The sequence below is a fragment of the Chiloscyllium plagiosum genome, chromosome 40, assembly GCF_004010195.1.
Source record: "Chiloscyllium plagiosum isolate BGI_BamShark_2017 chromosome 40, ASM401019v2, whole genome shotgun sequence".
NCBI lineage: Eukaryota > Metazoa > Chordata > Chondrichthyes > Orectolobiformes > Hemiscylliidae > Chiloscyllium > Chiloscyllium plagiosum.
The window spans coordinates 14,453,274-14,470,829 of record NC_057749.1 but is presented as its reverse complement, the minus strand read 5'-3'; the positions used below and the strand labels follow the sequence as shown (position 1 = coordinate 14,470,829).

Below are 17,556 nucleotides of genomic sequence, written 5' to 3'. Positions count from 1 at the left end.
TGGCCCATGTTCCTCCAAATGTTCCCTTTTCATGTACTTATTCTAATACCTTTGAAACTTTGTAAGGTGCCCACATCTACCACTTCCTCTGGTGTTCATTCCATACACTAACCATTCTCTGTATAAAAATGTTGCCCCGCGTGTTGTTTTTAAATTTTTCTCCTCTCACCTTCTGGATGGGTATATAAATAGGGAGGGGTTAGAGGGATATGGGTCAAGTGCTGGCAATTGGGAATGGATTAGGTTAGCATATTTGGTTGGCATGGACAAGTTGGACCGATAGGTCTGTTTCCATGCTGTACATCTCTATGACTCTACGATCTTAAAAATATGCCTCATAGTTTTGAACTCCCCCACCTTAGGGGGAAGACCTTTGCTGCTCACCTTATGTACGCTCCTCATGATTCAAAAAAACTCTCATATAAAATCACCCTTAACCTCCTACTCTCCAGTGAAAAAAGTCCCAGCGTATTTTTATAACGCAAACCCTCTATTCTGGCAACATCCTGGTGAACCTTTTCTGAACCTTCTCCAATTTAATATCTTTCCTATAACAGGGCGACCAGAACTGGACACAGTACTTCAGAAGAGGCCTCACCAACATTCTGTGTGACGTTCCAATTCCTGTACTCAAACATCTGAGAAATGAAGGCAAGCGTGCTAAATGCCTTCTTAATCACCCTGTGATGCAAACTTCAAAGAAATAGGTACTTGAACCCCTAGATCTCTCTGTTCTACAACACTACCCAGGATACTACCATTAACCGTATAAGTCTTGCCCTTGTTTGTTTTACCAAAATTGCATTTATCAGAATTAAACGCCATCTGCCATTCAGCCAATTGACTTAATTAATCAAGATCTCTTTGTAATCTGAGATAACCTTCTTCACTGTCCACTATACCACCAATTTCAGTGTCATCCAAACTTACTAACTTTACTAATTAATCTACTATACAGACCCTTATCAAAAGCTTTACTCAAGTCCAAGTAAACAACGTCTACCGCTCTGCACTCATCAATCCTTTTGGTTACTTCCTCAAAAAGCTCAATCAAGTTTGTGAGACATGATTCCCTTTGCATAAAACCATGCTGACTATCCCTGATCATTCCTTGCCTCTCCAAGTGCATGCATGCAAATGCTATCATTTAGAATCACCTCCAACAACCTACACACCATCAATGTCAGATTCACAGGTCTATAGTTCAGAGGCTTCTCCTTACAAGCCTTTCTTAAATAAAGGCACAACGTTAGCTGACTCCCAGTCCTCGGCACCTCACCCGCAGTTATTGATGATCCAAATATTTTTGCTTGGGTCACCACAATTTCCTCCCTAATTTCCCACAACATCCTGGGATACACTTGATTGCAGATTTATCCACCTTTATGTTTTCTAAGACCTCCAGCACTTCCTCTTCTGTAATGTGAATTGTTTTCAAAACATCAATATTTATTTCCCTGAGTTCTCTAACCTCCATTTCTTTCTCCATTGTAAAAACAGATATCAAATATTCATCTAATATCTCTCCCATCACCTGAGATTCAACACAAAGATGATCTAATTGATCTTTAAGAGGCCCCACTCTTTCTTTAGTTGCTTTTTTGCTCTTAATGTACTCTTTGAATTATTCGAACCTCATCTGCCAAGGCTATTGCATATCTCCTCTTTGTCTTCCTGAATTCTCTTTTTAAAATGCCCCTAAACTCTTCATATTTTTCAAGAGATTAATTTGATCCCAGTTATCTATGTCTATCTTCTTTTTTATTCTTGACTAGAATCTCAATATCTTTATTCATCCATTGATCCCCACGCTTACCAGCCTTACTCTAACAGGAACACATGCCTCTGAACCTTTGTTATCACACTTTTGAAAGCCTCCCACTTGTCAGTTGTCCCTTTACCTGTAAACAGTCTACTCTAATCAACCTTTGAAAGTTCTTGTATCATACCGTTAAAATTTGCTTTACTCCAGTTGAGAACTTTAACTTTAATGGAAGGCTTATCTTTTTCCATAACTATTTAAAAACTAACAGAGTTATGATCACTGGTTCCAAGTGTTCCGCTACTAACACTTAAGTGAATCATCCTGCCTTATTTCCCAAGAGGTGGTTAAGTTTGCTCCTTCTCTGGTAGGCACATTTACATATTGATAAAGAAATTTTCTTGAACACATTTAACAAATTCACGCAAGACCTGTGGTTCGTGTCCCTTAAAGCTCTGTTACTACAAAGAAATGTTACAAAATTACATCCATATTAAAAGGAAGTCTACAATTCTGGGACTTTAGAAGCATCCATTATGAATTACTAACTTAACAAATCTAACCTCTCAGCAACAAAGATAGAAATTGCTGGAAAAAGTCAGCAGGTCTGGCAGCATCTGTGGAGAGAAATCAGAGTTAGCGTCCAGAGCTTTGCTTCAGAACTAGCAGTAGCTAGGAATCATGTCCTCACCATTACTAGTTCTGAAGAAGGATCACTAGACCTGAGACGTTAATTCTGATTTCTCTCCACAGATGCTGCCAGACATGCTGTGCTTTTTCATCAATTTCTGTTTTTCTTTCCGACTTCCAGCACCCACAATTCTCTTTTTATTGTTTAGTATCCATCCTCCCAGTACCTGTTTATCGTCCGCAGGCAATTTGCTCCACTCATTTCCCAACATTCTGGTGATTTCGGAAAATGGAACATCCGGCCGTTGTGCTCGAAGCTGCTCCCGACGCTCATTAAGAAATCTCACATATCCAGTCAGTGGAGCTTTTGGTGCATTGCTGTCCTTGGTTGCTTTTTTCCTTTTTCTTCCTTTTGGCCAGCCCCCTTTCTTAGCAGTTTTCTGCTTAATAATACAAAAAAAGCTGTTTACCATGTCAAAGAGACTCACCCCGTCAAAAATCAAATCAATCCATGTGTAGTTTGGTTGAGACTCATTCTTCACCAGTTAGACCACCTCCTTTTTTAAAATTCAATTACTCAGTTTGCTAGTTCATTCAAACCAACAGTTTAACTTATTTCACATCAAAGCTACTGTGGCCACAGAAAGATTATGCAGGCTGCAAAGAACCAAATCAACCTGGTATTCATATTTTTCAATTATTTACAACAGGTTTTATTATGAACGAACATTTTCAATCTTTGCACTCACAAAGCTTTACTGCCCATTTCACTTTATCAGCAAATTATAGAGAAGATGAAATATTTCAACAGATACAGTCTCCTGCTAAAGATACTGCCTGGTCTAGTAACAAGTCATAGAATACAGAGAATGTTAAATTCAATTCCCAGTCTGTGCTCAGTTTACTGACCTCAGTCTAGTTTCTAAAGAAAACACAGCATTCTCAGAAGGAAGGAGGGCAAGAGAACCAGAGTTCTCATTTCTAATTGTTATTGATCAACCATTCTGAAAATTTTAATGGAAAACAGTATTTAGCTTGGCTGTGGCATTGCCACTGTTCAGCTGCATATCACTTGTACCCCCATCAGGAGAATAACAATTAGACAAAGCATTACAATGTAGCTGCGGCATTGGAAATCTTTATCTTTAAAGATGGGAGTTTTTTGTCATATTTAATATCTTGCCAGATAGTGGGTACATTCCAAAAATAGTTATAGGTTTGATATTTAAACCCCAATCTATAATTGAAATATAATTAATTTCACAGACATTTACAGTATACTCCCCACAGGGAGGAGGTTCATTTCCTACTGAAAGTCTAAATTGTGTTTGATTCATGTTTGCACCCGTCTCTGAAATGGTTTTTGAAACGTTCCCAAACTTACTCTGACCACAGAGTTAACTATCACATTACACATAATAATGTTGGTAGGCAGAAAATATATTACCTTGTCTTGAGACATAAAAGAAAGATAACCAAGGTGAAAACCATGAGGTCACCAATGTGATTTCAATCACAAAGGCAGGTACTGTACTGAATAACAAAAGGCTTATTGTGTACAATATCTGTACTTGAAATGTTCATCATTGCTCTTTCTTGCTGAATTGAACGCACAATGAATCAATGTGACTCTTGGTACAAATTTTGAGATTGTCAACATCAATGACTGATGTTGACAATACTGGGGAATATAACATATTGATTTCAGGCACAAACTCACAGTCACCGAAGGTACAGTTAATTGCAGATGTACCTCAGTGTGAATCTCATTGGATTAGTGTGACATGTTTTTCTACCAAATCATCTTTGGCCTCTCTGACAAAATAAAAAGTTAATTTTGTGCCACACTAGATAGACTTCTGTGCCATTAGAATTATTAGAGCTCTCTAACCCTCACAGCTGGGAGTCGTAGGCTTTAATTCCACCAGACTGTGTTGGATTTCATCAGAGGTCCCAGCTCATTTTTTAATCCAGTCCCCAAATAACTCACTTGAGTAACAGACATATTAGTTCTACACATATTTGGGCCAGTAGCAATACCAAGGAGAGAAACTAGTTCCTCATATTAAAGTAGTGGGCCACATTTTTCAGAAGGCTGCTGAAATAAAAACAAAAATGATGGGAATACTCAGCAAGTCAGGCAACATCTTTGGAGAAAAAAAAAGTTAATATTTCAGGTGCATGAAACTGTGGAGGTTTATTTCCTAGCTGGAGCTGAATTAGCTGAATACAGCTGGAATAATAATGCTCTCCACAAGCACAATCTATCCAGGTGACTAAAGAAAGACAGGCAAATAGCATGGTTTTCTGTACGCAAAATCTACCAATCACTAATGTTCACATGCCAAATCATGATTGACAGATGGCAATTTGGGTTATGTACAAAAGGATAGATAGTATTGCTGCAGCCATAATGTGAACATGAGACAGAACTTACAATAAGTGGCACTTTTATTCTGTAATATGGAATGGCAGAAGAAAGCAAAAGAGATAGAGAGAGATCTGAGCCACAAGCTCTGGAATTTCATCCCCACACCTTTCTTCATCTCTACCTCACTTTGTTCCTTTGAGATACTGCTTAAAATCTCTCTTTTTAGCTAAGCCTTTGGTCAGCCAACCCAATATTGCCTTATGTGGCCTGATGTTATTTAATAATGCTTACATGAAGTTACTTGGGATTCTTGATTATATTAAAAATGCAATATAACTACAGTCATTATTGTTGAATTAAAAACATAATCCAATTATATCCAACTGTTAATGTCTGGTTCTCCTTGAATACAGAGTTTATCTATTAGGATTCTTCCAATGCGTTATCCTGTCTCCTTCCTTAATCTTCCTCAATGGTTTTATTTCCATTTCATGTCCACCTTTTTTCAAATTTTTCATTAAATTCTCTTAAGTGGAAAAAAAGACAGCTTGAATTTATCCAAATTAATTTCCAAAGAAATGTGAATTTTCTCCTCTGAATAAAAAGAGTACTGCTTGTGGCTGAAGAACAATGCGTCTACTGTGTTCTTTAGCAATCCAGGGATGAACACAGATGGCTTTGAAACTCACCTCCTCCTCACTTCTTTGCTCATTGCTGTCTGCTGCCTGAGGGGACTCATTCTGCAGTAACTGCACCTGGGACAGATCTTCCACAAACTCTGGATTGTTCAGAGACTGTGAGACCCCAGAACTGTATGAGCTTTCTGGTCCTGAAAAGCTGCATAAAATGAAAAATGGCTTTAAAGTTTGCTCTGCAAAGAAGTTCAGAGTATAGTGCACTGATGTTACAAGGCCCATTTAACATATTAACACAAATATGCTCCAGAATAAAAAAAACTGCACATCCGTTTATGTGCTTCTCATACAATATTCCTAGTTTCCCACTTCAAAATGTTCCCACTAGCACTACCAGTGAGAGGGCTGCAACCACAATAACTAGGATGATGTCATGGCATACCTCAAATGCTCTCTCCAAGTATAACCCCCAATTCCGGAAAGGCAACATCTGTAATTGCACTGCTGGAGTGCTTTTTACAATTCACAGTGACATAGTACAAACAATTCACACACCCACCTGCACTCTTTAGTGGAAAGAAAAACACTAAAAAACTCACATGAAAATTTCAGACATTCAGTTACCCTTCACTAGCATCCAATGACAACACCATTGACTTTTATTGGGGCCAGTGCAAGTCAATGACCATAGTGGACTTCCTGCAGCAAATATCCAAGCTGTGTTACTTTGCTGTGCTTTTTCAAAATTTGGTAAGTCAACTGCTTCTGCATAAACTAGAAACTAATAAATTTCTGGGACACATTTCAGACAGACAACTTCCCTGGTAGCACAGAGCATTTGTCAATCAAAACATACCGTTACCAGTTCTGTAGACCATCTTAACTATGAACAATCTTGATAGAAAATGTGTCTGCCAATGTCTACTTAATATATCATTTTGTTCCCCATTAAGACCATTGTGACTTGAATTTGAAAACCGTGCTTACTTAAACTGGCAATCCAACAATAGATTTTTCCCATTCGAGTTTATAGCACAAGAAAGTGAAGCATCATTGGTAGTTGTGATGATCAGAGCAATTTAATCCGCTTATGTCACACATTAGAGAATATATATTTAACTCCAAATCTTTCACAGCATATTCATATTGACACATTTGAATCCAGTGACTGTACTGATACCACACAAGTAACCAATTTGTCTTGTTTGGTTGTGCTATGTTTAATTAGGAATTAGACTCAAATGAGGTGAAGAGTCCCCCATCTATCCACCACTTGCAACAAGGCTGTTCACATTATGCCTTCAAATTCTGGTTTGTGCATGCAAACACTGCTGTTCTCAGGGGAGGCAATGCCCTTGTGGTATTACCGCTGGACTGTTAATCCAGTTAATGTTTTGGGGTGTTAAGTCAAAATCCTGCCACAGCAGCTGGTGGAATTTGAATTCAATAAATATCTGGAATTAAGAATCTAATGACCATGAATCCATTGTTAATTGTCAGGAAAAACCCATCTGGTTCACTAATGTACTTTAGGGAAGGAAACTGCCATCCTTACCTGGTCTGGCTTACATGTGACTCCAGACACACAGCGTTATGGTTGACTCTTAACTGCCCTCTGGGCAATAAATGCTGCCTAGCCTGTGACGTCCTCATTCCATGAATGAATAAAGGTTTTTAAAAATCGCTTCAAGAAACAACAGCCTTTGATTTAGATTGAGTTAATCAGAAGCTAAGGCCTCTACAACATGTTTAGTGATCAAGAGGCATTGCTGAACAAAATTGTTACAATCACAAATATAAATTGAAAAAGAGTACGGCATCAAGCTTCTAGCAGAAATATCAACATATGGAAAATGTCACTGAACAAGATCACTTCTGTAGAAGTGGATGAATGAGAAAAGTGAGAACATTTGGCAACCTTCCAAGACAGCAGCTTGCACAGCAATTACTGCTTAGTTACATAACAGTATCAACAATATGATGCACAATCCAGGGATATGGAAGTTTTGTTTACATCTCTTACTTCTGTTTACTTATGCTGCTCTGAATGCTAGCTGCTGTGTATATGTTGAACAGAGATACTTTTGAATATTCCAGTAATAATGTCTGTCAAGGCCATCTCAAAACAAATGATCATTTGAGCGAGAATGAGGCTGATCTGTGCCTGTAGAATTATACCTGGTAGAAATCAGGGCTTTAAAAGGGGGGAGGAGAGAGAATATGCAAAACACAGTGTGCGCATGTGCTGGAACAGAAATAAGTTTTCTGTACAATCCTATATAGTCATACAATTCTTGCTCTGTCCTCAATTCTCTTCCTCACATTGTAAATGGCTGTCAATTTTCTTTCTTACCGTTCCAAAGAGCTTTCAACTCTTGACTGAGGTAGCTTAATTGACGAAATCACCTAATTAACTGTTATTGCTTGGTAAGCATGTTAGTGGCCTTCCAAAGATTGTGGGGTGCAACTTAGCTGAACCGAATTTTAGCCTTTGTCAATACAATTTTGGTCATGGATGGATCCTTTGATCTCCATATCTCAGGAATGCTGATCTGTTGCAGCCAACGACTAACTCAGACTTGGAGTTAAATTGTGAGGACTTCCACACTGTGCTTGCCTCCCAATGCATATACTGTACATGTTCACAGAGAACATGGGCAGGTTACTGGGGTTTGCCAACATCAACTAAAGTATAAAACACAAAGAACTGCAGATTCTGGAAATCTAGAACAAAAACAGAGTGCTAGACAAACACAGGAGCTCTGGCAACATCCGTAGAGAGAAGAGATTTAACTTTTTGAGACCAATGACCCTTGTTCTGACGAAGAGTCACCAGGCTCGGAACACTAACTCTTGTTTTGCTTTCCATTAAAGTATATTGGAGAAACAGTCAGCATGTACAGGGGAACAAATAAAAATAAACACTTCTTACCCAATTTGCTTCCAGCCTCTGGTATCTTCTCACAAACAAATTAATCAAAGACAGTACAAAAGATCAGTGCCTTTGGTAAGACTACAGTTTAACATACCCTGCATCGACTGTCAGATCTGCACTCTCTTTTGACACATCATCATCAGCAAAAATGGGTGGCAATGCTGTATTGGACATGAGTTCATCCATCATTCTAAGAAGAAAATATTACATTTTAGCAAATTCCCATTCTCAACTGTACAGGTTCAATTTGTTTTTTTGAGTATCATTTTATTCATTCTTTCAACCTTATTTGCATTCAATAGAATATTGTTTCAAATGCCAAAATTTTGGTTGGAATTTGTGTCATTCATAGGGTAACTGCATCCAGCATATGCAGTCCTCACTTTCTCCGAACTGTTTTAAGGATCAATGAAAGGTTTTAATCTATGTTTCAGCATTTCTGTCATCACAACAGTGCTTATTTGTCAGAAATATTCAATAAAAAATCAAAAGACAGATTCCTGTATGCATAAAATGCTGCAACTATGCCAATATCATCTGACCCCAAAACACCTGCAAAATACTAACCGGCCATCCTGGATCAAATGTTTTGACAGGTTGAGTGTTTACAATATATATAGCTTTATCAAGATAGCAAAAATTACTATTCAGTAGAATTACAAATGACAAATACAGTTTATAGATGGTGCGCCTCAAAGTATCCTTCATCTGCTGTTTATTCATTCTTTATTTATTTTGGAACTCATTATAATATTCACATTTAATTCTGATATATAGTACTTCAATGAAAATCTCTTTATTTTGAGTAGTCTTATGGATGACATAAAACACAGGACAATGATCAAGAGAGTCTCAGGTGCAAAACATTTACAATAACATGGCACAGAATTTGGGTCAGTATGATATTCCACAACAAAGCCCATAATAGTCTGTACTCACTGCATGCAATCTATTTGTTGTTTTGGTTTTTTTCAACAAAATGTTACAGGTGTTGTGGAAATACGTGGTTTGATGCAGACTTCGGCATACAATTGTGGCATTTGACACCCCAGTTACTCTGGCTCTTCCAAACCTATTTTAAGATCTCACTGTGAGGCCTAATTAACTGATTATATAATGGCGATATCCTGAAGCTATAAGTGAGAAGGAAATAAAAGCTTGGCAAATGAACTGCCCACGTCAACATTTACACCTCAATAAAGGGAACTATTGCAGACCATGGCCAAAGAGACAAATCACGGTGACCCTTATCTCGCCCATCCTTTTAACGTTCAATGGCTTCTGTTGAATGCCTTCACAATATACTTGGGTCCTCTGGAATAGAATAGGGTTGCAGAAGTGCAGCTCATTGAGTCTATCCCAATATTTCCAACAGAAATCCAGTCAACCCTACCATCTTCCCACATCACTTATTCATTTCATTTTTTTTCAACAAGTATTGTTTAATTTCCTTGCTAACACTAATTTGAATCCACATCGAGCAAAATATCAGGAAGGGGCACATGCCAATTCCTAACCACTCAGTGTAAACATTTCCTCGCTTGTTGCCATTGGTTCTTTTGCCAGTTAATTTATGAAGTTTGGGTTATGGGATTATTGATTCTCCAGCCACTGAAATCAGTTTCTATTTCTTCTAGCTACCCCTCAGTAAATTTATACATCAAATTTGTTCATCAAATTCTTTCAGGCATCTTAGATCTAAGGAGAACAACCCCAGTTTCTCTGTAATCCCTCATCCCTTAGGTCTTAGTAAATTTGTTCTCAAGTCTCTACAAAGTCTTCACTTCCTTCTGGTGCCTAGAATTAGAAACCAACATCACAGTGGAGTCAAATTATTTTATATTGGTTCAGTTAAAAAAAAAATTTGCTTTCATTCTCTTTCCCTCTATTTATAAAGCCTTTCAAAATGGCAGGTTTCAATACAATACATTGTACAACCATGGCTTTATCAGACAATTGCACACAGCTTGGTTATTCACATTATGTAAACAGCTCCACTTACTTGAACCTGACACTGCATCAAAATAATTTTCCTTTGTGTGCTCTTTGTTTTCCTCAAAGGCTACATTTTAAGAGGCCACTATTTCAGACTCAAGAACTCATTTATTGGATGATGCGTAATCTATTAATGCCTTTTCAATTTGTTTTCACATTTATGGTACTTGGGACAGATATACAAGCAGAAATAGAAGAATTTAGCATAGCATCAAACAGCGGGAAAACAGATCCTTTGGTCTAACCAGTCCATGCCGACCACAGTCCCAAACTAAACTAGCCCCACCTGAATGTGCTTGGCCCATATCCCTCCAAGCATTTCTTATTCATGTACTTATCCAAATGTCTTTTAAATGTTGTAACTGTTGTATCCACCATACACTAATCATTCTCTGTGTAAAAAAAAGTTGCCCCTCATGTCTTTTTAAAATCTTTCTCCTCTCACTTTGAAGATATGGCCCCTAGCCCTGAAATTCCCCACCCGAGGTAAAAGGGACCTGCCATTCACCTTAACTATACCCCTCATGATTTTATAAACCTCAATAAAGTCACCCTTCAACTTACCACCCCTCAGTGAAAAACATCTCAGCTTATCAAGCCTCTCCTCATAATTTAAACCCTCCACTCCCAGAAACATCCTGGTTTCTGAATCCTCTTCAGCTTAATAATATCACTCCACAGACCAGTGAGATCACAGCAAATGCATTTTCATTACATGTACACAAAACTAGACAATTTTAACCAGACCTTTGAGTTATCGTATTTCAGATCTCAAATCTCAGACTAAAGGGGTTATGAATTTCACACTATTTATTTAAAAAGGATCTACAACATTTTCTCTATGGAGAAGCTAATGAACACATGCAGCCTTATGCTAGAGTACACATTCATTTGCAAGGAATTAATTATTAGTGTTTTTAGCTTTTCCTAAAATCTTTCCTTGAAACCTGCTCTTTCTCTGTTGCAACCTTCTCTCCCACCTTGTAGTCCTCTTCTGCTCCCAGCATTGATTAGATTACTTAGATTACTTACAGTGGAAACAGGCCCTTCGGCCCAACAAGTCCACACCGACACGCCGAAGCGCAACCCACCCATATCCCTACATTTACCCCTTTAACTTAACACTATGGGCAATTTAGCATGGCCAATTCACCTGACCCGCATATTTTTGCACTGTGGGAGGAAACCAGAGCACCCGGAGGAAACCCACGCAGACACGGGGAGAATGTGCAAACTCCACACAGTCAGTCGCCTGAGGCGGGAATTGAACCCTGGTCTCTGGCGCTGTGAGGCAGCAGTGCCACTGTGCCACCGTGCCGCCCCTTCATCTTTTATCCTGTTTACCTCCTTCTTTCAGACTCTCTCCTTCTATCCCACTTGCAGCCATGTCCTTTCCAGTGCCTTCTGCCTGCAGCTTCTTCCTTTCTATACCTCATGCTTGCAGAGCCTCCTCTTTTTTACCTTTCTCCTGCAGCCTCCTACAATATCCAAAACTCTTTCCAGTGTCCTTCTCCCATCCAATTCCACTCTCAATTCTCAGACCCTGGAACATCAGCAATTCCTGGACCTATCTCCCAGCAACCCCTAAAGCCTGATAGAAGCAATCCTCCCTAATGCACAGCTCCCAGCAGCTTCAATCCCCATAAGACCCAGCAATTGCTGGACAATTCCATCAGACAAGGCTTCCTTCGGACACCTCCACTGGATGGCAAATACCAGAGGTTAAATGCTGGCTAGACTGCATCCTAGCATGTACTTTTCTATCAGTGTTTTGAATTGGAATCCCTACAGTGTAGAAATCGGCCCTACAGCCCAACAAGTCCACGCTGACCCTCCGAAGAGCAACCTGCCCAGACCCATCCCCCACCTTACATTTACACAGACTAATGCACCTAACCTACATATTCCTGAGCACTATGGGCAATTTAGCATGGCCAATTCACCTAACCTGTACATCTTTGGATTGTGGGAGGAAACCGGAGCACCCGGAGGAAACCCACGCAGACACGGGGAGAATGTGCAAACTCCACACAGACAGTCACCCAAGGTTGCAATTGAACCCAGGTCCCTGGCACTGTGAGGCAGCAGTGCTAACCACTGAGCCACTGTGCTGTCCTCCAAATGTTTTATATCCACAAACATCGACAGAGTTGATTACTTGTTCCCATACAAGTACACCCAGTTAAGGGCGGCATGGTGGCTCTGTGGTTAGCACTGCTGCCTCACAGCACCAGGGTCCCAGGTTCAATTCCAGCCTCGGGCAACTGTCTGTGTGGAGTTTGCACATTCTCCCCGTATCTGCGTGGGTTTCCTCCCATAGTCCAAAGATGTGCAGGTCAGGTGAAGCGGCCATGCTAAGTTCACAGCATTGCAAACCAATTTCCATAGTATTAGGAGAATTAGTCAGAGGGAAATGTGTCTGGGAGGGTTACTCTTCGGAGGGTCGGTGTGGACTGGTTGGCTGAAGGGCCTGTATACACACTAGGGAAGTGCTCATCCAATTATCCCTTAATTAACAGATAACCATCATTTGTAACTAGTTCCATTTGGTCTTGAGCATCCATGCCAGATCCTAGGGCACAATAATCCCGGATGGATAGGTTGCCACAGGACAGTAGCCCAGTGACCTGCTCACTGGTATTGCGCCAATCAGTAGCAAATGCAGAAGAGGAGAGCCTGTGATTGCAGGAGCATGAGAACGATAGAATTTTGATTAGAACAATAGCTTCTCTCAGATTCTGTCTTTCTTGGGTATAGGGACCTAATTGTTCTGACTGATTATAGAGGGGCGGTGCTGCCTAGACAATCGCCTTCACCCTAGATTATCACTGTGTGCTCTCCTCTCCTGGGCCCTGATACTGATGGTTTCACTTTTAAATCCCCAATGCAATATCAGTCCACATTCTTAATTTAGAATCACAACAAAACCTTGTTTCATACAGTGTAAAGAAAAATATATCAAATGCAATTATGAAAAAAACATTGAAAACTCATCTTAATGTCTCTAAGTTAGATGTTTGCAATTATCAAAACACTAAAGCACCGATAGTTCCCATAATATATCAGCTATATGATTCAATATGCCAATGGTTGGACCAAACTGAAAAGTTGGTCCTGTTGCTCAATACTAAATTCCCATGACTTTTCGAATAATCGATGCCTTGTTAAAGTAATTTGAAGCTAATGGGCACTGTGCTGCTTGACAGTGTTACCAGACTGTAGGAATCAGTTCACAATGTACAAAGCATCACGAAATTAGAAGAAAATCTACATCGGAACATAGTTTAAATTAACACTCATTGCATTGCACAAAACATGTGGAAAAGAGCTAAAGAGGAGTGTGAAGAATTAAGCCATGGACTAGAAATGCTTTTTGAAATGGACTGCTATTCATGATAAGAAAGGGTTTAGCACAAGAATGTCAGCATGGATGGTAGCCATACTTCATCTGCCAACATCACAATCGATGTGTTCAGCCAGTCTTTGCCAACAGAGAAGTTTTTATCATTCAGTGAACGGTCCAACTACAACAGCTGCTCGACATTGTCAGTGAAAGGACTGAGCTATTTTACTACTGGGGCCTGGAATTAATGAACTGCGGACACTGAATGAGTGCTTACAAGCAGCAAGATGGGCAATGGATACTCTGGCTGTCCAGTTGTAGCACTAGCTTCAAGTGATGTCAGCAGCATCAGCAGGAATGGGCTATAGGTTTTCTGAGAGCTCCTACCCCATTTCTGCCCAGTGCAGGCCATGGAAATAGTTTGATTTCAGCCCTTGTGCAGGCCAGGGATGCCTTGCCGTAAATCCAAACATCATGCCAACTTTGGCTGTGGTGCCAGTTGGTGGGTTATTGTTATTCTCAAGCTGCTGTGTTAGAAACAGCAAAACAAGCCAAGGAGGAAATCTCACTTCTGGGCACCATCCACTGACTAATGTGAGAAGTCCACAAAAACAGACCTCAATAATTGACAGCCTCAGGTAGATGTTTTTAAAAATTCATTTATGGGACGTAGGCAACACTGGCTTGGCAAGTATTTATTATCCATCTCTAGTTCCTCTTGACAAGGTGGTGGTGAGCTGCTGAAACATTAAAAGATTAAATTGGAATATCTCTCTGGACATTAATGTAATATTAAAGAGTTCAACTGCACCGACTGAACATTCTGGACGTGGATGGGGACAACATTCATGCAGGAATGCAGATGACTCCCACTCCATTTAAAGTGTCATTTGCTACTACTATTCCCTTTACTCTTATCAAATTAAACTATCATTCAATCTCTTCCATTTGGAAATGCTTTCCAGCCAACCTCTGTAGCTAGGTATATTACACCTATATTGTCTTGGGAGAATCAGGAAGGAGTATTTCTAATTCTTGATGAAGGACTTATGCCCAAAATGTTGATTCTCCTGCTCCTCAGATGCTGCCTGACCTGCTGTGCTTTTCCAGCACTACACTCTCGACACAAATTACTGAGTCAGGAAATTGTCTGCATAACGATTCCCCAGGATTAGGGCATTTGCAAATGCATTATCTCCAAGGATGATCTCATCCTGGGGTAACATGTGACTGCGAGGGAATGGCTGGTGGTGGTGGGGGGGGATTGTCTTGAATGTCATGTTACTATGGTAGATTGGCCAGAGTATTTGTGAGCATGACCATCTGACTTGTTTAAGGGGATGTGTTTCCTTTGTTTAGGGCCTCGTTGACCTGACTTTGCATGCTTGTGAAGAGGGTCAAAAGGGTCTACCTAGCTGGTACAGGCTTTAATAAACTAACTGTTTGTAGAAGTTGGTGTCTGCGAATTGCATCTCGTGTGTGAAATCTTGGGAAAGAACCTAAAACTGCCTTCTTGAAATACTGCAGTCAATGTGCTACAAAGACAGTCCTACAATGCCTTTGGGAGAGAGTTCCAGGATTTTGATCCAACAATGCTGAGAATGGTGATATATTTCTAAGTCTGGCTGGTAAGTGGCCTAGATGGGAACTTGCAGATGGTGGTTGGTCTCTGCTGCCTTTGTTATTCTGATAAAAGTAGTTGCAGGTTTGGAAGGTTAAGACTAGGGTTAGGGTTATGTTTTCTGTGGGGCTTAATTCCTTGCTAACATTCATCATCAGAAGGAAAAAATAGAATGAAAAAATTTAGATTACTCATATTCCTTCACTGGTAAATGCATTATGTGAGCACTACAGATTAGTAACATTCAATCTTGTGGCAGTTAATTGATCTTTATTAGTACTGCAGGAAAAAGGGGTGTAACAACAAACAGTCTCACTGTCTTGGAATTTGAAGGGTGAGTAAAATAGAAAAGCAACCAAAAGATTTTAGCTAGGTTCCTACTTCAGATTACCAGCCTGTGAACCTTGTTTGATCATGCACATCTTTGGATGTCTGCTGAAAGCAGAGTTAAAAATCACACAACACCAGGTTATAGTCCAACAGGTTTAATTGGAAGCACACTAGCTTTTGGAGCGACGGTCTTTCATCAGGTGATTCAGGAACATCGCTCCGAAAGCTAGCGTGCTTCCAATTAAACCTGTTGGACTATAACCTGGTGTTGTGTGATTTTTAACTTTGTACACCCCAGTCCAACACCGGCATCTCCAAATGCTGAAAGCAGGATTGCAATCAACTCTGATTTCCATCAATGCTTAATAGCCTGCCAATACTCACTGTCTAGGCTAATGAAAGACAAATGGCCATTTGAGGAAAATAGCAGATTTATTGGAACCTATGGAATTCACCTATGTATGAGTCATGGCCATCAGGGGATTTCAGGGCAGAAACAAAGACTGCTGCATTCGCTACAGGTCATCGTGTCCTTATGAACTACTCATACTTCATTTTTCCTTAGTTTGTCATCAGAAACTTCAACTTGGAGACTACACACTTCATTCTCTTGTAATTATTGTTTTTCTTTATTTTAGCCATCAATTAACAAAAGACCACAACTTTTGTCACCAATTTCAACTTCTCAGTGCCGTCAGCAAAATGAGAAGTGCAAATGCAAATTGAGTGCTATCAGACTCACTCTGGCATTTTCATGTGCCAGTCCATACACTGGTATAAGAGCAAGACAGCTTGGGGTCTGTTGGACGTGGAAGAAATTACTGAAAGCAATTGATACCAGATAGATAATTGGACAGGATTACTATCACGTGTAATGTTCCAGAAACATACTGGAAAAGAACACTGTTGAACCACATTACAGTACAGATAATTTGAGATTTATCTTTATCAACTGTCTTTATTAATAAACCAAGGCCAGTATAAAAGTCAAGAGATGGTCAGTAAAATTAAAGCATACAGGATGGGATGTAATATAATGGATTAATGATTGGCTTGCAGGTAGAAAACAGACAGCAGGAATAAATGATCATTCTCAGGTTGGCAGGCTGTGACTACTGGGGTACCACAAGGGCCAGTACTTAAACCCCAACTGTTCACGATACATATCAATGACTTGGGATTTGGGGTCCAAATGTAATATTTCCAAGTTTGTGGATGGCACAAAGTTGGGTGGGAATGTGTGCTGTGAAAGAGTGTTTGGATTGACTTAGTGATTGTCCGAGAACATGGCAGATGGAAGATAATGTGGAAAAGTGTGAGATTATCCACTTTGGTAGGAAGAACAGATGTGCAGATTATTTCTTAAATGGTAAGAGATTAGAAAGTGCAGACACACAAAAGGACCTAGATGTTCTCATTGATAAGTGAAAATTGAAAGGGTTCAGAAAAGATTTACAAGGATTTTGCCAGGATTTGAGGATCTGAGCTACAGGGAGAGGCTGAACAGGCTGGGGCTGAGGGGTGACCTTATAGAGGTTTACAAAATTATGAGGGGCATGGATAGGATAAATAGACAAAGTCTTTTCCCTGGGGTTGGGGAGTCCAGAACTAGAGGGCATAGGTTTAGGGTGAGAGGGGAAAGATATAAAAGAGACCTAAGGGGCAACTTTTTCATGCAGAGGGTGGTCCGTGTATGGAATGAGCTCAGAGGATGTGGTGGAAGCTGGTACAATTGCAACATTTAAGAGGCATTTGGATGGGTATATGAAGAGGAAGGGTTTGGAGGGATATGGGCCGAGTGCTGGCAGGTGGGACTAGATTGGGTTGGGATATCTGGTCGGCATGGACAGGTTGGACCAAAGGGTCTGTTTCCATGCTGTACATCTCTATGACTCTAAGTCACTTAAGTCTAACATGCAAGTGCAGCAAGAAAT

General features: G+C 39.9%; 1 protein-coding gene across 8 annotated transcripts in view; it reads right to left on the bottom strand.

The window, feature by feature from the left end:
• Nucleotides 1-17,556, bottom strand: part of hmg20a (high mobility group 20A) — a 64,173-nt gene that overhangs the window by 27,907 nt on the left and 18,710 nt on the right. For 6 of the 8 annotated variants that reach the window (XM_043680407.1, XM_043680405.1, XM_043680408.1 and 3 more), the window contains exons 2-4: nucleotides 8,428-8,523; nucleotides 5,453-5,600; nucleotides 2,620-2,835 (exon numbers count right to left, since the gene is read on the bottom strand). In XM_043680407.1, the coding sequence (XP_043536342.1) occupies nucleotides 2,620-2,835; nucleotides 5,453-5,600; nucleotides 8,428-8,522 (459 nt within the window). In that variant the 5' untranslated portion in view covers nucleotide 8,523. The remainder of the gene's footprint in view (nucleotides 1-2,619; nucleotides 2,836-5,452; nucleotides 5,601-8,427; nucleotides 8,524-17,556) is intronic. The other 2 variants (XM_043680406.1, XM_043680413.1) reach the window with 1 other exon arrangement.